Raw genomic sequence first — 26,076 nt, 5'->3', positions numbered from 1 at the left:
CAGACTGACCCACCTAACACTGGGATTAAACACTGTGACCTCCACTGAGCCTCAGATGGCACTGCCAAACCTTGCTGCTGGCAGAAGGGCTCAGCACGAGCACCCAAAGCCAACCACAGCCCAGAGGGGCAGTGACAGGTGACCCTGAACTCTGCCCCATCCCATGGGAGCTCAGGCATCACTGCATGGTCACAGGTGCAGTGGCCTCATCCCCCAGCACCTCAGTGATGGGCAGAGGCAAGACAATACTCACCATTCAATACCTTGCACCAGGTAACAGAAAGGCCAAGGGCTTGTCAGGATTAGCAAGAAAAAAGCTTGGCTTTTTTAAGAATAAACACACGGTTCCATTAGGCAAGAAGGTTTAGAGAGCCTGGACTGCAGCATCACCAGCTGCAGCTTGTCCCAGCACAAAGCAGTCTCCCCTCCAGGTAGGGTACTCTGCAGTCAGGACTTGGGGACTTTTCCACCTTCCTCTGAAGCATCCAGCCACAAGCACTGGCAGAAACAAGACCCTGGACCACGGAGACAGCCTGTCCTGCCTCTTGGGCAGTCCTTTCTCTCCTGCTCCAAACACCCCAAATCCTCCTTGGGCAGCCCAATGTGCAGTCAGGCTCCTCTGGGGTGGTACTGCCAACACACCAGCCCTAAATGTGATCTGATGAATCCCTTCCAGAGTCCATTTTCCCTCAGCCAAGGAGGAAAACACTGCAGAGTGCTGGAGAACAGCTTTTCTCCCAGCAGCCATGGTCTCACCACGCAGGGCATCGCTGCGGCCGAGTGCCCTTCTCAAAGGACTCATGGCAAAAGCCAACATTAAATTGCAGGGCTTTTTCTTAATTAGGTTAAAACCAGGCAGCCACTCCCCTGTACGATGGAGGAGCCAAGCACACAGACACTTCCAGGAGCTCTTGGCTTGCTGTGGCTCCACTTGCTTGGTGACAGCAGAAACAGGAGCATTATCAACACCCATGACACCACCACAGATCCCCGGCACAGGGAGGCTTACCTGGTGACTGTGACTTTGCTCTTCAAAAGGCAAGTTACTCACTTTGTAAATACACAGAAAAATTGCCTCTCAATCAGGGACAAATACTGCCTTCCTGTCACTAATCAATTTATAATCATTTCTCCTCTGTAAAAATCCTCCTGGCTGAGCACTGATTCACTGTAAGGGCAGCTTTAATGGCCAAGTTATAATTCTTCCCAAGCGAAGGTGTATAAACAACACAATCGAAATATTGGTCCAGAAGAATCCTAATTAAAGAGGTACTGCCAGACACTGCCAAAATGTCAATGAATGTATAAAGCTGCTGGAGCCCTTACAAGTCTTCCATCAATATTGATTGCAACTGGAGGCACGGTACTGGACTAAAAAGGACCCGTCTTATTGAGTATGACAAATTTTATGTTCCTATAATTCTATTTAAGCAGAAGGTTGTTTTTTATCCAAGGGAGAGAAGAGATTAATTTGTTTTGGCCTCTGTCTGAGCTCTAGAACTTTCTTTGCTGGAGGGCAGTGCTGTTTTGCAGCTATTTTGCAGCCAAGAGCAGCTCCCAGCACGTCCTGAGGAAATGCAGCCCCTGGGTGGGTCAGCCCCACTGCAGAGCCTCGGGGTGGGCTCAGTCCTGCCCACTCTGCTTTGCCAGAGGGACTCAGCTCTGAGGTGCTGAAAGTGAGGAGTGGTTGTGTTACCTTTGGTGGAATGTCTTCCTCCTGCCGTAACCAAGAACTTCGGTCAAACTTTTCAATGCGAGGGGGCAGAGGAGGGTTTTCTGAGGTGGGGTCCGAGTTCTGCCTTGGCATCTCAGTGCGGTGAGAGGTCACCGTCAGAGCCTCCTGAAACCCAGCCAGTCCCTTTGCAGGCTGTTCATGCAGTGACTGAGACCCAGACAAGGAGCTTCCTTGGGATTTCACAGTGACCAGATGTGGAATCTAAGCACCAAGTCAAAACAGAACTATCAGTCAAAATGGAGGGTAAAAAAAAATAAAAAAGGAATTAAAAAAAATTTAAAATTTGATTTCTTTTTTTTTTTTTTTGATTAGCACTTTGGATGCACTGAAAAGCCCCCTTGGTCTGAGATCAGCACTGCCTTGGTTTCAGGAGCTTCTGACTTACATCACTTCAAGGCAAGATCTGTTAAAAATCATACTCCCGCACACGCCGTGCCCGCCCCAGGCTCTGCTGCTGCTGGCCCAAAGTCCAGCTCCTACACCTGCACCTCTGTGGTTGTACTAATGAGGTTTGGCATGGATTTTCCATGTTAAAAATGGAAAAACAAAAAGAAGGAAACGATAATAAATAATAACTGATTAAAAAAATCATCAGGAATTCTGAGGCATAGATGGCTTAAAAAATATCTTGAGGCATGAGCTTCTATAGGTCTTGGTGGCTCCCAAGGATTAGGCCTACAGGTTGCAAGTTTAAGGAATAATGACATCTGTTCTGGGAAATGTGAGAAAATCACAAGGTTACAGTTTGTGAAATCAGAGCTCCTTCCCAAGACTCTGTGAAGCTGCACTCCATTGATACAACAGGGTTGTGACTTTTATTTGAAATTTCTACATACAGATCCCTGTATGTGCCCATGTCTCACGGCTACAGGAGTATGCACACACACACTGACATGGGGCTCTGGGCTTCAAGCAACTCTTTCATGGGTATTTTATTGCCAAACAAAAGTCTCTGTAGCTGCTGATGGTATAGGACACCAAGAAGGTCACTGAAAATTATTTGCTCAGTCAGAGGGATGACAGTGAAGTGGGGTTTTGCCCACTTTCCAATTGCATACAAAAAAAGTATGTTTCAGGGCTTTCCTGCACAGTTTTGTTTAAAGCTGGCTCTGTACTGGAGATGCCACACATGGCTGGCACTTAGTTGGCACATATTCCATAGAAAGCCCAGCTGAACCTGGAGCAAAGGCTTTGTATTTCCCTCTGAAATCCCTGCTGGAGTCTGTGGATCTATGGGAGCAATTCCAGGGGCTGGACCGGAGCCAGCACTGACACTCCTACAGCTTTTGGTGGCAGAATACTTGCAGACCTCATGGCCGAGAGAAACTTCTAAAATAACAATGCCCCTCCTCTGTGACAGTCATGGTGATCTATGCCCTCTCCAGATGTGTTTGTGACTGATGTCAACTCAATGGAAAACCAAAACAAAACCTTGAATCAAAGCAGCAAAGAAAGCAAAACCTCTTTCTGATGATCCTCAGCATCAAAGCATCCCGGGTCTTTTGTACCAGGCTCTGTGGTTTTGGCCCTTTACATAAACCAGATCCAAAGAGGATCAGAGCAACAGCTGCACTGGCCCAGAGCAGCAGCTCCTCCTGGTCCTCCAGCTTGTTTCTAGCAGTAACCAGTACGTGATGCTTCAAAGGAAGGCACAAACCAGCGTGATGTTGCTAACACATGGAGGTGACAAGAGGAACACACTCATGCATGCAGATGCTGCTCTTACTCATGAACATGCTTAAGGCTGAGAATCCAGGGAGCCAGTCGCTATTTCCCTTCCATCCATCATTCCTTGTCTCCTTACCAGCATCCCCAGCACCCTGGCAGGGGGGAGCATCGTTACCTGCGGGTCCACAGGCCGGAGCAGGGGCGGCGTCCGGGCTGGCTGCACGCCGCTGATGCTGAAGGACTCGGAGCGAGGAGGCAGGTTGGGGTCAGAAATCCTGTTGGCCACCTTGTGGGGCATGGCCGGCGAGCTCTGCCGGTTGAGCCGCGAGCGCTCCTCCACCTGCGCGACACCGCGACAGTCAGAGCCCAAAAACCCATTCCAACGGGATCCAGGGTAGGCATGAAACACACAGAAACCTCCTTTCCCCTCAGGCATAGCATATCTATTGCTTAACCAAGGTGGTGGTCACTCACAGGTTGGACTTGATGATCTTGGAGGTGTTTCCCAACCTAAGTGATTCTGTGATCATGGAATCCAAGATTTCCACCAAACTGTGCAATAAATGCATTTTAAAGGCATGAAAACGACTGCTTGGATTTATATGCTTAATTAATTCTGAATATGAAATGGACGAAATAAAGAAACTAAAAAAGAAAACATAAAGAAAAGGCAACACGCCTCAGAGAGATGTTCCTAGAAGAATACTCCCGAGAAGCTCTTGCTTCTTCTCAAATGGATCTTTGAGCAAGGGAACCATTTTCCTTCACTGTTATAAACACCACAACGGGTAGTTTTGTTTGATCTGAATAAAAGAATAAACATGGCAGCCAGAAAAATGTTGGCTTTGATCTGAATTTACTCAGTCTGGCACCTTGTCATGTATGGGAGGGGTAAAACCTCTTTTACTGAGGGAAAACATCAACCCAAAGCCCACTGCTTTCAGCTCCCCTTGATGGGAACACGGCGGTTTCAGCTCACCCAGCCGTGCCATCCTGCAGTCAGGTTGTGCATTGATATTCAGGCAGAATATGCTATGCAGAATTTTTGATACCTCAGGACCTGATGTGTATTTTATTTATGTGTCATTAAAGTGTTAAATACCCCTAGCATGTCTCGGTTCCACCGTGGATGATGCCACAGTAAAAGGCAATCTTTACAACAGATTTGCTTGGAAACAACCACAGCTCTTCTTTAAGTAAATACTCATGAAACAAAAGAACCATTATATGAATAAAAATGAATCCTTTTCAGAGACTGAGCACGAGACAGAGTTAAATCTAGGTAAGAAATTTGTGTTATGGACTTGAGTTTAAGTAGCCTGGACTATTGCTGTGTCCTGGAAGGTCACCACAACAACTTCCCCTGACCATCAGCAAGCAGAGGCCGTGCAAAGCTCTGCTCAGCAGTGCCCAAGGGGACAAAGGGATGAGAAGAGGAGCAGGGTGGGAAGGAGAACCCCCTCTGAAAAGGGAGCAGCAGCCTGAGTGCTGGGTCACGGCTGCTCCAGCCCATCTCCTCCTCTGCCAAGCCTTGACAGTGACAGCGACAGGCGGAGACGGAGCTGCTGCGCCCCAGCTGCTCCCAGCAGAATGCCTGGCCCCAAGGTGCAGCTGATTGAGGAGGATCTCCAAGCTGGTGTGCAGGAGAAGGCAGGAGAAAGATCAAATTGGGATGTCTGAGTACTGGGAAGGAGAAAGGTGCTTGATTTCCCACTGCCAATATCTCTTCACTTGCACCTTGTGGGACCAGCACAGCAGCAGATGCTCTTGGGACTCTCCAGCTGTGCTTGGTGGGGCCCTACTGATTCCACTGCTAGGCAGAAAGGGGGAAAAGGCAGCAAAATCCTTCAGATGTTCATCATTGCTCCAGTACAGACCATCTCTAATTGAACTCAAGGTTCCCCAAACAGGAAACATCCTTAGCAGTGTCTGTGCAGTCCCAGCAGAAGATTGCTAATGTTTTAATACATCACTTCAAAGGGAGAGCAGGATAAAAGCCACGGGGACTGAAGGAGGAGCTGACTGTGGGTGTTGGCTGCTGCACAGAACAGAACAGCTCATGATGTACAGCTGAGCCCTGAGTTCTCTCAGGAAAGCTCTGAACAGTGGGAAAGCACCATGGGGTCCAGCCACCACATGGAAAATGTCTGATTCAATCTGTCCCCTCCTTTCTGCACAACCATGTGTGGTATATTCCTGTCCAAAGCCATCCTTCAGCTGACCAAGCTGTACCTGGCTATCTGCAACACCTTGTTCAGCAAATACTGATCCATAACAGAAGTCAGTAACAAAGGGAGCTGCTAATTACAGGACCACAGCTCAGAGTGCTAATGCCACATCCCTGGCTGGATCACCAGAGGGTCCCAACATGATCTCCAAAAAGGCCCAAATAGTCCATAATTGTAAGAGATGTGCCTGGAAAAACAGGACAGGTCTGGGACAGCATCCAAGCTACATCCCAAGTTAGCTTCCAGTGCATAACCCTGGGTAACAAGAAGATGAGTAGAAGGGGCAGCAGAAGGGAGTGTGCATCCATGCGTTTTGGCAGGACTATCTGCTCAGACTGGTTCGTTCAGCATCAAGAGAAATCCTTGTTTGTGCTCTGGGGAAGCTGTGAGAGATGCAGCACAGGCTGGATCCTCACCCAGAGCTGTGTCATCACCAACAGGGCAGCCCCTTAACCAGGGGATGCAGGGACATGACCACAAGGTGAGTCTCACAGCCTCACTCTGATACTTCATCCCACTCCTGTGGGGTCTTGGGGTCACCCTGTGAAAACCAGTGAGGTGGGAAAATGTGTGCATAAAGGAGAGGTGTGAAAAGCAAAGACAGGCACAGCATGAGGAGGGCTCTGCTGTGGTGATCAAGCTCCTACGAGAGAAGACTTGAGACCAAAAAAGCATAAAAACAAGGGCAGTATGGGATGTAATGCAAAATCCTCAGGAAATATCCAAATAAGCTTTGCACAGCCTCCAGAAACTGTAGGCTGAGCACCAGACTTGTCTTTTCATTGTTCCCACAGGAAAACAAAGTCTCAATATTTCTGTTAAATTAGCATGCATGGGTTGGGTATGGAAATTGCTAAACTATAACAAAAACCATGGTGGGCTCATTAAGTATCAGCACAAATCTATCTGTGGAGCCAGCAAAGGTGGGCCTTCAGTATATGCAGCAAAGTACCTGAATTGTGTTAAAAGTAGGACTAAACAGAAGATAAAACAGGATGGAGGCAAGAGGAGTCATTCTGGGAGATTCCCAAGGGGGCTTTGCTGAGGCAGTACATCAAACTACTGCTCCCAACAGCAGAAAGATGCCACAGCTTGGAGCATTTAATTAGAAACCAGACAGAGTGACACAGGTAAGGAATAAATGGTTTGGAGAGCTAATTGGTGGAAGCTGGAGAAGTTCCCCAACAACAGGAAACCTCATCTTCCCTATGATTTTGGCAAAGGGGAAGAGGCCATGTTCTGCTGCTTTTATTAACATTGTGCAGTTCTCAATGTCCTGCTTCCAGAGACAGCATCAAAAAGATGCCAGCCCCATGAAACAGAAGAAATGGGCCTTTGTGTTTGAAAGGGAGAGCTAAATCCAGCACTCTTCTCCTTCACCCCAGATTAAAAAAAAAAATATCCTTTTTTACATATCTTTGCTGAAGTTTTGCAGACAGTGCCAGAAGCACTTAAGCAATGTTCTAGAGGGTTTACTTAAAACCAGGCAATAAAAGACAGTGTTTATTCCCTTTTCCCTGCCCACTACTTACTCTCAGCCTCCCAGCAGATGGACAAGAGTGACCCAGTTCTGCACAGAGCTGCAGAGGCACCACCCAGGTGGAAGCCTCTCTCATCAGAGGCAGCTCAGCACATCTGGAACACCTCATCTGCAATCCCACTTATCAAACCTCTTTTTACACTAAAAAGGGCTGGAGAATGATGATGGAATTTTAGAAAAATTATTAGCAAGAGCAGGCACCAGTCTTACTGGAGTCACCACAAAGAGATTAAGGAAAAAGAGTTTGCACATGGTTCTGAATCTGCACTGCAGACAATGCATGTCTTAATCTTTTCACGACTATTCAGACTAGCAATAATTAATATTCAAGATCTCACAACTATTACAATCCTCTCTTTTTGCCTGAGAGAAAAAAAATCAGGAAAGAGCAACCCCAAGGGATACAGCCCTGAGCCTGGGGAAAAGCTGTCCAACCCCTGCCTATGCAGAACTGGGGCTCAGCAAAGAACCTCACAACCACCACCCTCTGCATTCACCCCTGACCCTGCAGACTTGTGGACATGGCAGGAAGGAGAATGAGATGATCTTCAAGGTCCAATCCAATTGAATTCTATGATTCTATGCCCACAAGTCCCCAGAAAGGTTGAACCCCTCCAGGAGGGATTCACTCTCCTTCTCACATGCCCTCATGGAAAAACCTCCTGTTTGTACAAACCCAGACACACTGCACCGAGCTGGGAGTGCTCCCAGCAGAGCTGAGGGCATCTCCTGGGTCCCCACCCTGTGCAGCACAACCTGCTGTGTGCATTTCAGACCCATCCCTGCAGATGCACACAAGCATCACCATCCTCCCTGCTCTCCCTTACCTCCTTGGCCCACGCTGGCTTCTCGCTGGCATTTATCCCTTCTTTGTAATGGTACAGGGGTTTCTTCTCTGCTGGCCTCTGGTCCTGCCTCTGCTGCTGCTGCTGCTGCTGCAGGGACACCAGGTAGTCCCTCTCCTGCTGGAGCTGCCTCTGCAGCCTCTCCGCCTGCCGCTGCTCCTCCAGCTGCTTGCGCTTGTACTCCTGCCCAGGAGAAACACAGTCACACGGGGCCCAGCCAGCCCGCAACCTGCAGATTTATCTGTTTGGGTCAGCAATGGGGCCTGAGCAGCTGAAAGGTTGTTTTCGGGCAGAACTTGCGGATTTGGAAGTCTTTGGGGACTGAGCTGTAAAGCATCCCCAAGGAGAGACAGCAGAGCCAGCAAATTCAGAGTTGTGACTCTGCCAGTGATGCTCTGCCCCGTTTGGGAGGAATGGGAGATGTGAGTGCTGCCTTGTCAGGGAAACCCTGCAAGACCCACTGAGGGCTGAGGTTTGCTTAGGAGTTACCACTGACTTTGCCCAGGTTTTTTGGGATAGAGAAAAGAAGGATCAATTCAATGAGATGCCAAACATCACCTGGTCAAGATGGGGCTCAGAGTAACCTGGTCTAGTGGAAGGTGTCCCTTCCCATGGGAGGAGGTTGGAAAGAGACAGTCTTTAATGTCCCGTCCAACCCAAACCATTTCATAATTTTATGGTCAGACAAAACCCAACTGAAGCCAACTCTTCTGTAGGACCAATTAACTGATCCTGAGAAGAGCTAGACTGCAAAGCCAACTGTGTGATCTTTCTGAATCCCTACAGCTCTATGAGTTTAAAGGAGTAAATAATTTTGAGAAGTCCTTTTAAAAGGTAATGGTTTCTGTGAGGGCTTTTGTTTTTCCTAAATAAAATAGCAAGACAAAAAAACCCCAAACAAACAACCCTGTAGATTAAAAGAAAATGCAGTAACAGACAGCTACCAGCAGTAAAAAGGATAACTCAAACTCAAATTAAATACAAAAGAGGACATCAAGAATGCAAACAGCACACAAGGGAACAGACAGTGTTCCTGTGAGGAAATTGTAACAAAAGCCCTCACTCAGAACATGAAGAACAGCATGGCAGGGTGGGTTTGATGGATGCAGGCACACAACAGCTGGAACACACCCCAACATGCTGCAAACAGCCTCCAAAACTCCACAGCAGCAACCAGGGCTGCTCCTCTCAGGAGGACACACACACACGCGTGCACGCCAATGATGCAGAGGGATGCCATGAGGGCAGCCAGTCCCAGGCAGAACAGGGCATCCAGGCATGCTGCAGCCATGGAGCAGGACAGGAGGCTCCAGGGAGGGTGGTGACAGCGGTGTCCCCCATGTCTGGGCATGCCAGGAGGCACTGGGGCACACGGGCGCATGCGGACACGACACGGGCAGCAAGCGGCAAGTGTGGCCGTGGCCTCCCATTTACCAGAAGTAGCGCCTGCTCCTGCAACAACTGCTGCTGCAGGATCTCTAACTGCCTCTGCTCCTCCTCTAACTGTCGCCTGATGTACTCCTGGAGGCATGGGCAGCAAGGATCAAAGGAAAAAGAGAGAGAAGGTAAAAGAGCCAGTATTTCCGGGGAGGAAGGAGAATGAGGTGGGCACCCACATCCACCCCGCCCAAGTGATCAGATCAATCAGCCTTGGCACCCTCCATCCCTGCCCAAAAAGCCCAGGGTGTCCACCACTCTGTAATAAGGGAAACTGCTGGGGAATGGCAAACATTACTCAAGAATAACAAAAAACCTGACCCCAAGAACAGGCAGGCGTGGAAAACCTGCACCGAGTGCCTTCACATCTGCGGGCCAGCAAGTGGATCCACACAGAAATAAACAGCAGTGAAAGCGACACACGCAGTGTTAACAATTAAGCAATTTGCTCTCAAGTGGTAAAAAGGAGTGTTTACAGGAAGATCTGTGATGAGAGGCAGAGGAAGGCGTGCTCCCAGCCCGGTACCTGCTCGTGCTCCGCACGCCGCCGCTCCTCCTCGCGCCGCATCTGCTCCTCGTAGTGCCGGCGCTGCTCCCGCTCCTGCTGCTTCCGCAACTCCTTCTCCCGCCTCTGTTGCTGTGGGAGGCAGGAGGTTCAGGTAAGCATCCCCATCCCTCTCCCCAGGATCTCAAAGTCCCTTTTGTCATCGCTTCTGGGGTGTCACCTTGCCCACAGACCCAGAGGGCTCCCACCCATCCAAGGAGATCATTGGGTGGTACAGGGAATCCTTGATGCCACTCCATCCTCACACACTCTGGTGCTTGGCACTGGCTGTGGAGAGCCCACAGCATCCTCCTGGGCAGAACCAGGTCATTTCTTCTCCCACCTGCAGATGAAGCCATGGGGGCAGTGCATGGTCCCCATGTCCCAGCATGGCCAACCAGGGGGTTAATGAACTACCTGGGAGCTACATGAGCCCACTGCCTACAGGTAACACATTTCAGCCTCAAACCCAGCCATGAGGATCAGGGACAGAGCCAGGAGACTTATGCCTACTGAGAGGGAAATTCATTCCTCTTTATGTTTGCTGAGACCAGAAACCAACAAGGAAGACTCAAAATCCAAGGGTTTTTCCTTTCTGAAGCACCAAATGAGCAGGATGGGACTTCCCTTGCTATTGTCAGGTCCTGCCTGCCCCACTCCATCCTGGGTGCATCCCTGCCTGCTCCACTCTGCAGCACCTTTGCTGACAGGGATGTAGGGGTGATGACAACCCACAGCCTGCTGTGAGTCACCCTGGGCACACCTGCAGCCCCCACACGCCTGCTTTTAACCCAGCCTAACTCCTCCAGCTGCCCAAACCACGCTGGGAGCAGGGGCTGGCAGCGGAGTGCTGCAGTGCTGCACAGGCTGCTGGCCAGGGCAGCCCCTCACTGCAGCACACATGCAGCACCGCATGCAGCATCGGCAGAGGGCACTGCAATGCCGGGATTGGCTCTGGAGCTGCCTGCCCTGACTCCATCATCCCCATCATCCCCATCATCTCCCGGGTGCAGCCACACGCCAGCGGGAAGGCACCCGCTGCAGCAGAAACCTGGCCCTTCTTTCTCCTTTTTTTTTTCCTGTCTTTTTTCCTCTCCCTTGCCGACACACGGTGGCTGAGCAGTGCATGGCAATGTGTCACTGGAGAAGCTGGCACTGCCATGCATTCTCTAAACCGCGGGGAGGGCTGGAGCCAGCAGCTGAAGAGCTGGCTGAGCACTGCAGAGACCACGATGCCTCCATGTGAAACTGCTCCTCTGCAGGAACCTGCACTGCACAGACTGATTTAAAATCTGTATCTATCTGTAGATACCTATAGAGATACTGTATTTTCATCCATATTCTATATATTTGTGTCTCTGTGGAGATACACATCCAAGGATATCTTTACAGACAGATGTCCATGGAGATAAATCTATCTACAGCTGTTGTAACAAACATTTAACGACCCCAGCATTTCCATCAGGAGCCACTGCCTGTCCTGCTGCTGCCTCCTCACCCACATGTAACATCTACATTGACTCCAATGACTTCCTTAAGCTGCAGCACAGCTTTAGTGCCACCTATAGCAATATTTATCAGGGCTGCTCCACTTGCCTCAAGCAAGGAAAAACTGCCTCCAACCTGAAATAACCTGCCAGCTGCAGACAGCAGTGTGTCCCATGCCAGGCACAGTCCCTGGCACTGCCCACGTGGGCAGGGGATGCATGTGCTGCTCTGTGTGCACTCCTGTCCCCACTGGCAACAGGGGAACGTGGGCCTGGGTGCAGCTTTGGGCACTCTGCACTAAAAACTGCCAAGGGGTCACCACCAGACATGGGCACTCTGCAGCATCCTGGTGATTTACTGGATTTCTTGGCTTTGCCAGTGCTTCCTGACTCTTTAGGTGATGGTCACTGCTCCCATGATCTCTGAAGCACACATCTTCAGCCTAATGTGTTGAATAAATTACCCTGAGCTTCCAGTCCCAGTTGTGCCACACTGGTTTTGGGGTGGGTTTTAACGGCTGGCTTTTTTAGTTAAACTATGATGCTGCTGAATAAAGCACATAATGCTTGTGTAGGCTGGGCTTGGCTGGCAGGAGGCAAGGCCCTGAATACCACAGCTATTTCTTAAATAAAAATCACCCAAATGGGCTTCATTTCCAATCTAGTAGGTGAACAAATCCAAATCCTTCCAAACAAGGAGGCAAAAGCAATTTTCTCATCCTTCCTGGGTACCACATGCCCCAGTGAGCTTGCCCCACTTCTGGCCCCTTTCCTTCCAGGCAGCATCTCACCAGTAGCCTTCTAAAAGCCTATTTAACTCCAGGAATGAGAACTGAGGCCCACAGGGACCACTTTTGTTCAAAGCCAGGCCTGATGCTCTTTTGGATGCTCCAAGGCCCCCTGCACCCTGCTGCAGGCAGGCTCTTGGGGCTGAGGCTCTGGGCAGCATCCAACACACACATTTATGGAGGGCAGCACTGCCCTGCAGCTCCACAGCACATTTGTCAGGTCACATTATAAGCAGGTCACTTGTCACCATTTGTGGCATTACCAGCACCTTCAGCTGAACACTGCAGCCCAGCAGAGCAGGGCTGAATCAGCTGCCTTCCCTGTATGGCCTTGCTGCAGCAGCTGGCAAACAGCTGGAGAGGTAACTTGGCACTGCAGTGGGCAAAACCCCAGTCTCCGCAGTATCAGGATGACATGGACCATTTTTGAAAGAGGGATTTGGATCAGGGAGATGCAGCTGAAAACAAGTGCATGTAGAAACAAAAAAAAAAAACAAAAACCCCAACAAAAAAACCCAAAAAACAAATAAACAAACAAAAAACCCCAACAAAACAAGCAAACAAAAAACGCCAAAAAACAAAACAAAACCAAAACCAAACAAAAAAATCCCAAAAAACCCATCAAAGATTCAAAGATCTTTCTTTCTTTTCATTGCCTCCTTTTCTCCCTGTTTTCTGACCTCCCTCTCCCACTGCAAGAGCACACTTCCCACATTTCTCCAAGCCTGAAACTACTGTGTGTATTTACACTATCCAGATCCATTATTCATGCAAGGCAAGAGCACCAATTAATTAGGGCTGCATTTATATAACTCTGCAGGTAAAGCTATATGTAGCTGCTTGTAAGCCAGAACGGGATCTTATTTGCACTGCACCAGATATGACAGGTTTTAAATATTGATGAGAGGAGACACACAAAGGCAAAACCTCTGGTGGGGAGGCCCTTGGAGGCCTGGCATGAAACAAGGACTTCAAAGAGAGAGCTCACTTTGCTAGATCAGACACATCCTGGGCTATGAGCAATGAGGGAGCTGCAGCTGCCCCTTGAACCCTGTGAGCTCAGGGAGGCACTGACACTTGCAAGAAGAAGCCCTGGAAACCCTGGCTTGCTGCTCCCAAACACCAGCATGAGCCAGGAAAGAAGTGGAAGGGGAATTCCAAGTGACAAATGAAAACAAATATTCTAGGTGGCTGCGTTGTTGTGACAGGCTCATTTATCTGAGCCACCAGGGAAAGAGTGACTGTGGCTGGAACATCATCTTTTCTGACACACCAAGCACTGGAGCATGGAGAGGTGTTTCCCACTGGTAGAGAATCTGGGTCAGAACTCCCCACCATGGCAAGCAGGGATCTGATTTGCTCTGAACCACTGCAGAGCTTTTGCTCGGGATCACCACGCAGGGATGCCCCATGCAGGAGGAATCTCATGCTTCAGGAACTATGAGCCCTGCATGCTTCCTGACCAAAGAAAAAGGAGAGGCACATGAGGTTTAGCTCCTACATGTACTACAGGGGCTGCTGTAACACAGCTCTCCCTGGAAATGGGTGCTGGGACCACTGCAGTGTCCCCATGGACCCCACAACTGTGAGGGGGCTGCCATCTTAATGACAAGGTTCTACAAGCTATAGGACAACTGAACATGCAGAAGAAAATAAAAAACCACCATTTTAGATAACCTAAATTTACCTGTAACTAACTGCTGAATTTTTTTTACTTGCTTTATAAGAGCTTCCAGTCGATGGTGCTCTGCTGGTTAACATTTACAGGAGCTTCAGCAATTTTTTTATCCCTTGAACATCCAGCCCTGTAAGTGCACTAACTGGAACCTCAAATGAAAACAGCAAGATGCTTAATCTGCCTGGTACATTCCCTGTAATGATCTGACCTTCATTTTATACCTAGAATGGAGAAAAATCCACAGTTTGGCAGAAAAATGAGGTTATGTAAAGCCCTCTCTGACTCCATCTGCCCACTGCTGCCAAGGGGTCTGCACAGAGATTTGTCTTGCAGGATCCCTAAAGCTCCTGACCCCAGGATGTGTAATTCCTACAGCTCAGCTGGAATTTTGGTGGTTAAACCAGTGCATCAAGGCTCATTCTGTGCCAGCAACAAATGGAAGGCTGATTAGGGAACTATATATATCTAATATATGTATATATAGGGAAAAATTAAAATATATTCAAGCCTATTCACCCTTCTGCATGACACAAACATTTTCTGCAGTGCTGTTGGATCTATTGATATTTAATTTCCTAATTTGAGGGTTAGTTCTGGTGCACATTTTGAATTCATGAGACCAACTTTCTGTGCAAGGGAAAACAAAGCTGCAACTCTGCTCCCATGAAAGCCCCGGTTTCAAAGCTGGCTTGGGCATTTTTACTTCCACTGCAATTAAAGACAGCTGCAAATCTAAATCTCTTTGGCTGCCTGGAAGATTCAGGCTCAGAGAAGGAAACTGGTCAGCTCCTGAAAAAGGAGACCCAAGTGTCCAACACATGCAAGGAGACACGCAAAGGATGGCAGCAAGGTCTCCAGGGCACCAGGAAGGCCATAAAGACCTTCCAGAAGACTTCCTCACTTGAGTTTTTTCCTATATGCATTGGTGTTATTGTCAGATCAACATCAGGAGATGGTGGATTTCCCCAAAAAAGCCCTAACGTGGGAGGTGCTTTGTGAGAGGTTCAGAAATACCCATTTAGGAAGATCAAGGTGACAGGAAAAATGTGATTCTTTCATTTTGAGACACGAGAAAGGGTAGGAGCACTACCTCTGCCAGTATTTAAAGACAGCACTGGAAAACCACCAAACAAACCTCCTGAAGGTCTGCACTGATGGGGGAATGGGCCAGCTATCCCACTAAGGCCTTTCTTCAGCTCTTTGCTGTTCATCTCCAGTACAAATTAACTCCAGGCATTTCTGAGCTTGGCATCCTTCTACATCAGTCCTTTTGGAGCTGCACTTGGGCCCAAATGCCAACTCACTCCCTCAGCCTGGACACCTCCACGGCATCTTATGATGAGTAGGAGCTCTTTCTGTAAACACAGTAATATGTTTGGCAGCTTGAACAGGCTGACTTAGGAGACCCAAAAGCCACCAGCTCCAAGGGTTTATTTGTCCCGGCTGCTCTGCTGTGTTTTAAAGGTCAAATTTATTTTGAAAACACAGTAATCTGAGTCTTCCACTGGTCTGTTCCCCCAGAGATCTGCTGGTACCACTGCTGCCTGCTGGAGGCACACCCCATCTTAGTCAGACCATAAAGTAGCATGGAAGAAATCCTGCTCCCATTAACCAAAATAAATCCCTGGCCAAGAGTCATTGATGAAAGCTAGTGCAAAGCTGGTGCAGGAAAAAGCAGAGAGACCCAACAGCAGCAGCCTGACTGGAGCAGCACTCACAGCCATGCAGTGTGCTGGGAGCCTCGGGACAGCCACACCACACTCAGCACAGCTGTGACAGCTGCTGGTGGCTGCCCATCAGAGGCTTCTCACCCCAAAACACCCAGCAAGGGCAAAGACCAAACTATATCCAAACTATACCCCTGCAGCAGCAATGTAACTTTATTTGCTAATCTCTGCACTTCAGATTTTCTTGTTTTGCAGATTCAGGGCACCTTGCAGCTGGCAAAGCCACAGCCAGCCATGCTGGGGAGCATCTGTCCCCACCACTGCCACAACCCACCACGTTTGCAACAGAAGGGCTGTGCCTCTTTCAAGGACTCCAGCTTTAATCCTCACCATAGCAACTCAGCTGCTCCTGGCTCGCCACGCAAACCGTGTCTAATAGAGAGCAGAGCTTGTTTTACTCTGGCTGGGTGCAGGTGAGGCTAAACCTGGCCAGATGCACCTGAGGAAATGGGCACTTGAGAAGATGCTGGGGCTATCACAGCTGCCAGCTGGCCCCAGCATCTGCCCTGATCCTGGCTGAGCCCGTGGGACAGATCACACCAAGGGGCAGAGGATGCTCTTCAGCCACAGCCCCCCTGCCTTTCCCACTCCCCTGACGTGGCAGGAGCTTCCAAACACCTCTTGGCCAGCTTTGCTCCAGCACATCCCCCTTTCAACTAAGGTCCAAAAGCTGTGAGCCAACTGGGAAGAAGGCAGTGGATGAAGGGGCTGTTCCAAGCCATTAGAAAAGGCATTGGGTTTAAGTCCTGGCTATGGTGGCATTAACTTTTAATGACCTGGGGACAGAAGGGAACTGGCAGAGCCCACGGGACTGAGCACAGCCCAGCCCAGCAAGGCAGCAACTCTGTAGCTCAGGGCAGAGCTCTTCTGCTCAGCAAAGGGATTAGTCCTCCATTCAAAACCTGCCTGGGAAGCAGCAAAGAGAGAACAATTTTCTTCTATGTGAAGAGAACATATTAATACAGCAGCAAGCATTGTATTCATTACAGGATTGCAGTTAATCTGGTGTCTGCTTTTATTCTGCTCTTGTTCTGCTCCTGTACTGCTTGCAGCAAGCAGGCTGAGACAAAGGCAGAACCAGGCTTCCTTACAGCAGTGCTCACAAACACCCACTGGGGCAGGGGATTTTGGGGTGCCTCTATGTGCAAACCTTGTCCTCTCCCAGAGCAGCTTGCCTGCCTTGGGATGGGTGCAGGGCTCCAGCAAACCCTGACCTACAAAGTATTGAACACTCTGTGCTCTGACAGACCTACATATTTACCAGACTGAAAAAATGCTCTGCCTGGGATTTGCCTGTGTTGCTTTTTGCCCTGGAGGGGCTCAGAGGACCACCTCGAAGAGGGGCCACACCATCACCATCATCACCATCAGCTGCCTGAAATTCCTTCCCATCTGTGCCCCTGGCCTGAGGCATTACCCAGTACAGGGAGAGATTGGAGACCTCTGGTTCATGCAGACTAAGGGGGTGGATGCTCTAACAGTCCATTTACTGCAAACCCTTTTATCAGACACATTGGTGACCTCTTCAGAAAGCTAATTTAATGACCCTCGAAGTATGAACTCTTCAATGAGTCACTCGGCTGAGTTCAGAGCAAGACAATGGGTGCCTTTTTGAAAAACCCTATCAAAAACCCCAAGAGATGGGGAAAAGCCCCTTTATTTTTTGATGAATTTCTTCAATACAAGAACCAGGAGCTGAAACAAAAGCAAGCACTGCCTCCAGAGCACATGGCCAGGCTGAGCAGCTCAGGGACACCCAAAGTCACGAGGTCAAATCCTGCAGCTGGATTTTAAATGGGGTGGATAATTTTAAGACCGACTGCATTTGTGGCTGGTATGTAAAGGCAAGGGTAATGAAATCTTATCCTTCAGGGCACATATGGATCATTGCACAAGTCAGGCAGGCATCTGCCCCTCCCCTGCAAGAGAAATTGTAATTGGCAGGGACTGTAAGACTGAAATTGAAATTATGGATTAAATAGGACACAAATGGCACATGGATCCAGGGACAGGGCAAATTGAGCTTTTCAGCTCCTTTTCCACTGTAACAGTCCACAGGAGCAAATAATGATAATGAACTTGACAGATGCTGGATTGCACACCTCGACTGAACACAGCTGTCACCCCAGTCATGGGCTAACTCTGCTCAGTACTTCCAGGGACCCCTTTAGGCTTAGAATTCCAAGGATTTATTCATAGCAAACTAGTTCTATTACCTTCACAAAAGTTGGCAACACTTGGCTGTGGTGGGGAGAGTGGCTGGAGGTGGCTACACCAAAAGGATGGGGCTTGACCATTGTGACAAAATGTTTGGGGTTACTGACTGGAGAGGTCAGCACTGACATTAAACCACCTGAGAACAGTTACAGGAATGTGCCCCTTGTTGGCAGAGTGACAAAACTATCCTTTGTCCCCTCAAAAAGGAAAGAAGCCCAGAAGTTTCTCTCCTTGGTTAGGTGAAAAAGCCATTTCACAGGCTTAGGGGACTTCACCTCAGACTTAAGGACAGCTAATTGGACTGGAGCCAAAAAGTCAATTTACTAAAAAAAGAAGCGAGCAAAGAAACTAATCACTTTTGTGAGGTGTTTTACCAGGAGCAAGAACCTCTTGCACCTGGCTCAGTTTTTCTCTATTTGTTATTCTGCCTTTTATTACACTTTAGTGTTTCCAACACTGCGACAGAAGCCATCCTGCTGATTTTACACCTCCAAAGGCGGCTGAGCTATCCTGGGTGAGTAATACACCTCCAACAACTTATGAGATCTGGCTCAAGGAGGCCAACAGATCTGCCACCAGAAATCCTGCTGCTCCACCCAAAGCCAAGCTCATCCCTGGCCAGTTACCTCCTCCAGCCTCCTCCTCTGCTCCTTCTGCTCCTCGATGCGCTTCTGCCGCTCGGCCAGGAGCTGCCGCTTGTGCTCCTCGTTCTCGCGCTGCTGCTGCTCCAGCTGCTGCCGCCGCAGCGCCTCCGAGCGCTCCTTGTTGGCCAGCTGCAGCCGCAGGAAATCCCGCCGCAGCGTCGACTCCCCGGGCAGGTTCAGGATGGAGCTGCATGCAGGAGAAGCGTTAGAGAGCCCCACACTGCAGCCTTGAAGCTGTTGTACCTGTAGGGTTTCTCAGCGTGGTCCCACTCCCCTCCATCCCAACAGCATCCAAGCACCCGACAGAGCTTGGACATTGTGGGAATCCGCAAAAATAGAGGGTTTTGGGAAAGCTGCAAAAGGCTGGCTTCAGATACAGTAGAACTGTGATCAGAGATAAGTAGCAGCTATGAGATAGGTCAGCAGAAAAATTATTTAAACTGTAGAAAAGATCGGTGAATTAACGCATAGAACAACGGTCTGTGTATTAACGCTTGTCTAGAGTAACTCTCTAAGCTACAGAAAAGTTTATCTAGCAAGATATTAGGAAGGTTGAAGCTTAATAATGGAGCTCTGTGCGTTGTGTTTTAAGGCTTACAAGCCTTATTGTATTCAAAATAAGCAAGCATTGTTTTAACCAAAGGTATGCGTGCTTATGGTGATTAAATAGAACTACTGTCAATGTGCTTTTGCTTTGTGTGATTGGTCAAAAAACTTATAAAGTTGTAACATCAAATTCTTAGTCTGCTGCCTGAGATGTGAGCTGCTGGCATCTTCCCATTGTCATAATCATGTAATGAAACTGATGCTGAAAAATAAAACAGCTCAAGGCACGTTCCACAGCAGTCCCGTCCCATTGGTGATTTGTAAATAACCCCCTGCCAGCATCAGGGCAGCAGGGGTGGAGGGATGGGGACCTGCAAGGTGACAGAGCCTTGCTCATGGCTCATTTACTCACTGGAAATGGCAAGGTTTCCTTTACATTAAGTTTCTAACCAAAGCCTCTGGTGCTGCAGTGGCTGGCACGCACTATATTTAGCTGTGCACAAAGCACATTTAGCATGAATCACTGCCAGCTATTAAAATACTACATTATCTCAGAGAAATAATGGAATAACCTGATACTAATTACAACAGCTCTGAAAAATGTCAGCAAAGAAAGTTCCAGCCCCACAGTGCTTGCAGCAGCACCTGGGAGGTTTCATGGTGAAAAATTACATGGAAATAGGGAGTTAGTTACACTTGGATGTAAGGAACCGCATTTTGTAGAATTTTTTAATTTCACCTCACATTTTTCCACATCTCAATATCCACATTCCCATGACAGCACCATGTTGTGCTGCAGATCCCACAGGCAATGGGGTTTTTCTTGCCCAGCTTTTGGTTAAGGTGATCCAGAGCATCAGTTCATACCCACGCACCACCCGGCAGTCAGAATTCCCTCTGTTCTGCCAGGGAACAGGACTCTGTGCTCAGAATGTCCTTTTTCCATTTCCAGTTCATATGAGCCCATGATCCAAGCTGATTTTATGCACAGCTAAAGGGATGTAAGGGCACAAATGAAATGCTGATTCTTACCTTGGCTCTCCAGAGTCATTTTCCTCCTCCTCCTCCTCACTTCCACTGTACTCGTACTCTGTCTCATCTAGGAACAGAATTGCTCATCAGTGCCCTTTGCTGGACTCATTTGTTTTTCCAGTGGCTGAAAACCCCAGAGCTCTGAAGGCAGAACAGCCAATTCTCTTTACCTTGCATGACCAAGAATAAGCAGCATTTCTGCTCTGCATTTTGTGATTTTATGGGGGCCACAAGGGCAGGGAAGCACCAGCACAGTGGGCAACAGCCCTGACAACCACAGCCCCTTGATGAAAACATGGGGGTATCCACAAAATAAGAATTTATCCCCATATGACAGTGAGTGACCCCCTTGTTCAGGGTGGTTCTGCAGCAGGAGGTGCACCACCAGCCACTGGAGCCACAGCAACAGGGAGGTGGGATTTAACCAAGGCTCTGAAGGCACCAGCTCCTCTTTCCCTAAACATATGCTCTTCCTATGCAAATCCATGTAATTTCCAGGCAATGAAGATATCCACATAAAAGCTCACTGCAATGTTGTGTTACATACTGCAATTTCTGCTGGGATATCATCTTTATCGGATGAAGGGAATTATAGTCAAAGAAAGGCTTGCATTTATCCAATTACTCTCCATCTCTAGGGTCCAACCTTCATTTGCCAGACTAAACACATTTAATACTTCACTGGGATCCCATTTTATTGTTTTGATTGTAGTGAAATCTATTACAAGGGGCTGGAAGGTATGCATGAAAAATTAATTCCGCTACCAATAAGAAGAGAAATAGCAACATATTAATTTGCTGGAGCCTACAAATGAGCTTTCAAATTAAAATTCAGTTCACAAGCAGCTGAACACTTTAACAAGTTTCTTCTGCTATCTGATCTTTCTTGCAGAGGACTTTGATAGGGCCTGGAGAGTTCACTGAAAACATTCAGTTTAATGGGTTATTCCTAGTCAGCGGAATTGCTTTGGGGCAAGGGTCTTATCTGGATGTTGGTTTGCACAGTTCTGCTCATCGCTGGTGCTGCAGGGATGTCACGTAGATCAACACACTTGGCATGAAATACATGAGCTGGGGAAAATTCAGCTTAGCAGCTTCACCCTCCCACACGCCAGCACGGATCTATGCAAACGTAAATTTTATACACACGCTTTAATGAATCAAGGCTTGGATGTTCCATGTGGAAATTACCACCTGGCCTAAAATATGGCATCATTTTTCATTAGGAAAAAAAAATATTTAAAAACACTGATTAACTCTAATGACAGTCACCTGTCTGCTTTGCAAGAACACGCATTGTTTAGTTACAGGTATTTATTTTCATTTCAACAACTGAGAGGAATCAAACCCAACAAAACAATCTATCCCCAAAACCACATGAAGGCTCACAACTATAGAATTTAACGAGACTGCAAACAATCTCAGCCATCTGAGTAAGGGGAACTAGTACTGGGCAACCCAGTCCTTTTTGTCTTCCCTCTTTTACCCATAAGCTTCACCTGCCTGGATGTGCCCTGATCTGCACTAGGGATCCCCAAGCACGTGGCAGAGGTCACAGATTGCCCAGGCAGGCATATCTGAGCACATGGCAGAGGTTAAGGATTGCTCAGAGTGTTGCTCCTTCTCCAATGACCCTTCTCTCTTGTCCACTGACCTTTCTCTCCTCGCTTCTTCTTAGTCCTGTCGATGTGGTCCTTGAGCTGGATGCGGACCTGCCTCTCGTTGGGCTGGTCCCGGATGAAGGGGTGCTTCATCAGCTGCTCCGTGGTTGGTCTCTGGCTGTGGTTCTTCACTAGGCAGCTCTCAATGAAGGACTGAAACTTCTTAGACCTAGTCAAGAACAGGGAAGGAAGGTACAGAAATAATAGGTAAATATATTGATTCTCATGTTAGAAAGTTTGAGATGATTTTTCCCAGGTCTCGCTCGTTATCCCAGAAAGCTGGGAACCATCAGTATGACCAGAGAATCACCAAAGCAAGATGTCACCAATGGCACCCAAGAAGAAGCAAGGCAGTGTTCCTGCTCCCTGCCCTCTGAACCTGTGAAACTGCAGGTAGAAATGAGATACAACACACACAGATATAAGCACAGTGCCTGAGTGGATTGTTTCTCATATTTTATAGCCCTCAGGCAGTGTTTCAAGAGATGAATCTTTGTGAAGCTGAGTGGGACAAGATAGGTTAAATCTATTTTTTAGATTTAAGTGTCAACATTGCAGGGCTTGGTAGATCTCAGACAACTTTTGGATGATCCTGTTGCCTGCAGCCCTTCCCTGCTCTCTCAGCATCATAACCCACCAGGGCTGGGGGGCCAGCAAGCCCCAGAGCCCCTGATCCAACAGACTGGGACAGGGGGACTGGGAGACTGGAACTGGGACATGCTCTTCTGATAGAGATGGGAACAGAGCCCTGCCTTCCTCTCTGCCCACAAAGTCACATTCAATCTCAGCTAAAACGGTTTCAGCCAAATCTTTAATAAACAAATTTGTCTTAGTCTCAAGTGCTGCATATCCAAAGTTTTCCTGGAACTAATTTCACCACATTATAAACTCAAGAGAACAGGGATTTACAAGAAAGGAAAATGTTGACAGGCCACTGTAGTCTATGTTGCTTTAGCAAATAAGAAAATGAATATAAATTAATGTCAGAAGCCAACAGATACTACAGAATTGCATTAGAAGTAAAACAATAAGCTTTCAGGGATTTTACTTTTAAGCTGTCAGACTAAAAGTGATTTATCTTTCAAGTGCTAATCCATACAAATGGAGATGCAAAAATAAAATGCGCTACTGGATCCAATTAAATCTTCCCTCCAGCTCTGCTAATGAGCAAATCTGCCTTCCCCACCTTGCCTTGAGAAACACAGTGTATCAGTGTACCCAGAAGGCACAATCAATGTGATGCTCAAAAAAAACCCCACTTTTAAAATACGATTCTCCCTTGCTGGTGTGAAGCTGGAGAGACTCCATCCTGGATGTGTGGTCCAGAGCCTGTGCAAGTAGAATACAGGTGAAGCAGCTGAAAAATTATCCTTCTGGAAGTGATGGGATGGGGTCCCAGTGCCCTGTGATGCCCTAAGACACCTGAGCAGCTATGGACAAGGATTTCCCACCCATTTTCCAGCTCAGGCTGCTGCATTTCCCACAGTCTTCCTCTCTCAAAGCCAGCCTGTCCAGGGGCACGGTTCAGCCCCCACTGGAGCTGAGGACCAAGGGTTTCTCCCTGGCTCTGATCCAGGAGGATCCACCACACATTTCATCCCCTCTCAGGCCCAGGGCAGCCCACCTTCCTGAAGCACACACGTTCCTCCAGCTCCTGGGCTTTGCAAAGCTTAAATCAATGTTTGCAAAGCTTCTGCAGCTGCTTGGATGAAAAGTGGTACCACAGTGCAAATATCACCTCATTAACAAAGAGGTTTCATGTCTTTTACAATGCAGGGCTAGAGAAGGTTTATGAGAACAAAATCACTAAAGTTTGAGTTCATTTTGCCTGCAACCAGGGGAAGAGGAAAATAAAGCTTCATTGCTGGCTGCCTTTAATTGGGAAAGAAAATGATACACCAAAGACTTTAATTTCATTGGAACACAGCACTGCTTCAAAAGCTAGTTTGAGGATTTAGCAAGCAACAAAATTATTTTCCTCTCTGCAATTTTTAATTGAGGGCAGGCTCCCATACCAGTGTTCTCTCTTGGCTTTCCTGACTTACCCTCAGAGCGGTTGGAGTCCCTTCACTACTTTCACATGCAAGGAAAAAGATGGTCTGCCCATGTAGTGTGCTTTTATTTATGTGCTGCTGTGCACAACAGCAAGGACAAACTCAAGTTGAACCTTTCTCCATTTTGCTTTGCTCTTGTGACCTGTGCTTGTGAAAGCCCAAAAGCCTGGTCAAACATCTCCTCTCTTCCTGCGATGGGCCTGCAGAATTCCAGGACTCATCCCAGCAAAGCTCAAAAATCTCCAGCTGAGAAATGAGCCAAGGACAGCAAATCTGCCCAGTGCCACACTGAAAACGCTGCAAAAATTTGCTTTCAAGGAGCTGATGGAGCTTTATGAGGATCCTTTGGAGCTTTCCAATACAATAACAGCTTGGAGGATGGACAGAGCTCTGAGCTACCTGAGGGGCACATGTCCCAGCTCTGATGGACACCAGGGATGCCTGCTTGATCATGGAAGGGGAGCAGAGGCCAGGTGAGCACCAAGCTGCTCTTGAAGCTGGGGTTTCATTACACTGCGGCTTCCCAGGAGATTTTCCATCAAAGCACCCAGGATGCCACTCCTGGCAGACCCCACAGGATGTGCAAACCTGGCACAGCTGCCAGATGTGTGTGGCAAGGGGGTGCCCAGGAACATGCCACCTTGCAGGGTAAGGACTAAAATACAAATTCCATCCCAGCTCCATTTTTACCTTAAGGACATGGGGAAACATCCTGCTCAAAATCTGCTTTCATCAGCTCCCCTCTGCCTGGAGGCTGAGGGAGTCTTTGCTGAATAAACAGCACTTTTGTATGAAAAATAAACTCTCAAGTCTCACAATCCTTTTTGTGCTGTAGGAGTGAGGATAACAAAGGAGCAGACTGGTGATCTGGCAGAAAACAAGCACCTACACTATTTTCTCAGCTGACTAATTGTATCCTCAAAAGGTCATGCAAAGAGAGCAAGAATATCTGCCACCCTCTGCAGAGCCAGCTGGGAATGGTCCCTCTGCTCCTGGTTTGGTACTGAAACAGCTGATCAGGCTGTCCAACCTGCCTGAGATGCCTCCTGCCAAAGCCTGGGTGAGTTTTTAGGCTGGTCCTAAAAGTCCAACACCAGGCATCCAAAGCAGAGAGCTCCAAGTCCCTCTCACTCCTCTGTCTGCAATAAAATATTTGCTGCTGCCCCAATTGTCATCAGTACATACCATGGGCTCTTCTCCTTTTTATGAGTGTGCAATCAATAAGATATTAAGCAAAATTTAAAGGATTAGGGCAAAGCTTCCCTCTGTGAGCACAACCCATCTGGGAACAGGGGGCAGTGCTGTCTCTCCAACATGTGGTAGATCTTTCCTGACTAAACCACTGCTGAACTGGGGCAGGAAAACAGCACAAACCAAAGACAAGTGTTTTTAAGGACTCCACTTCCATCAATACAGAACATACAGTAACAAAACAACATCTGGCTGGGCTTCAGGAATATTTTTCCTGTGGGTTTTTATTGGCATGCCTCACTTTCTTTCCTTTTTGGCTTTTTTTTTCCAAAACAGTGATGTCTCTTTTCCTGCAAAATTTTAAAATAAAGCCCAAACAAAGTACAAATCTCTGCATTCCTGGGCCTTCAAGATAAACCATCCTCTTTTTTTTTTTTCTTTGGCCTGGATACATGTTTCCACTTGAGAACGGAACCTGACTGGAATGAAACAGGAGCCAAGCAAAGTGTCATCAGACCTCAGGCTGCACAAACTGCCCAGGAAAAGCCAATTCTGCACTGTGAAATGGCAGGGTGAGGGTGCTGCTCTCTCTGCATACCAAGGAAGGCCTCCATGCCATTTTGGATCCTTCAGAACAAATTTCCTCTCCATGGAAGACCAAAACCCAAACCTGCACTCACCAGCATGATGCCGGAGACCATCACCAACCCCCAAAACTAACTAAATAAATAAATATCAACACCACATCCCCAGTGTGCCCAGCTGCAGAAAAAGACTGCTCCAGCAATGTTTTTACAGTCCCTAAAGATGGAGAAAGAAACTCACCATTTCTTTGATTTCAACCTCGGGGCCGGGTTGCGGGGGATGAGGAACAGGGCTCTCATGGGATGCATGTCACACAGAGCTGCAATTTGTAAAGAGAGGCATTAAATACAGCACACACATCCAATGGGAGATCCAACTGGGAGATCTGAGCTTCCTCTGAGGCTGCCAGACCCTCGTGGCAGGATGAGAGCAGCAACAAGCCCCCAGAGACACCCCCAGCCTTGGGGCT

The 26,076-nt window shown here is 48.1% G+C and overlaps 1 protein-coding gene across 5 annotated transcripts in view; it reads right to left on the bottom strand.

Moving 5' to 3' along the window:
- TNIK (TRAF2 and NCK interacting kinase) overlaps window positions 1–26,076 on the bottom strand; it is a 146,190-nt gene that overhangs the window by 27,644 nt on the left and 92,470 nt on the right. For 2 of the 5 annotated variants that reach the window (XM_074547434.1, XM_074547435.1), the window contains exons 9-17: window positions 25,848–25,926; window positions 21,771–21,946; window positions 20,117–20,183; window positions 18,521–18,725; window positions 9,980–10,090; window positions 9,451–9,537; window positions 7,999–8,199; window positions 3,579–3,743; window positions 1,697–1,936 (exon numbers count right to left, since the gene is read on the bottom strand). In XM_074547434.1, the coding sequence (XP_074403535.1) occupies window positions 1,697–1,936; window positions 3,579–3,743; window positions 7,999–8,199; window positions 9,451–9,537; window positions 9,980–10,090; window positions 18,521–18,725; window positions 20,117–20,183; window positions 21,771–21,946; window positions 25,848–25,926 (1,331 nt within the window). The remainder of the gene's footprint in view (window positions 1–1,696; window positions 1,937–3,578; window positions 3,744–7,998; window positions 8,200–9,450; window positions 9,538–9,979; window positions 10,091–18,520; window positions 18,726–20,116; window positions 20,184–21,770; window positions 21,947–25,847; window positions 25,927–26,076) is intronic. The other 3 variants (XM_074547436.1, XM_074547437.1, XM_074547438.1) reach the window with 2 other exon arrangements.

Source organism: Zonotrichia albicollis, chromosome 9 (assembly GCF_047830755.1).
Source record: "Zonotrichia albicollis isolate bZonAlb1 chromosome 9, bZonAlb1.hap1, whole genome shotgun sequence".
NCBI classification, from domain to species: Eukaryota; Metazoa; Chordata; class Aves; order Passeriformes; family Passerellidae; genus Zonotrichia; species Zonotrichia albicollis.
This window is presented reverse-complemented; position numbering and strand designations above follow the sequence as displayed.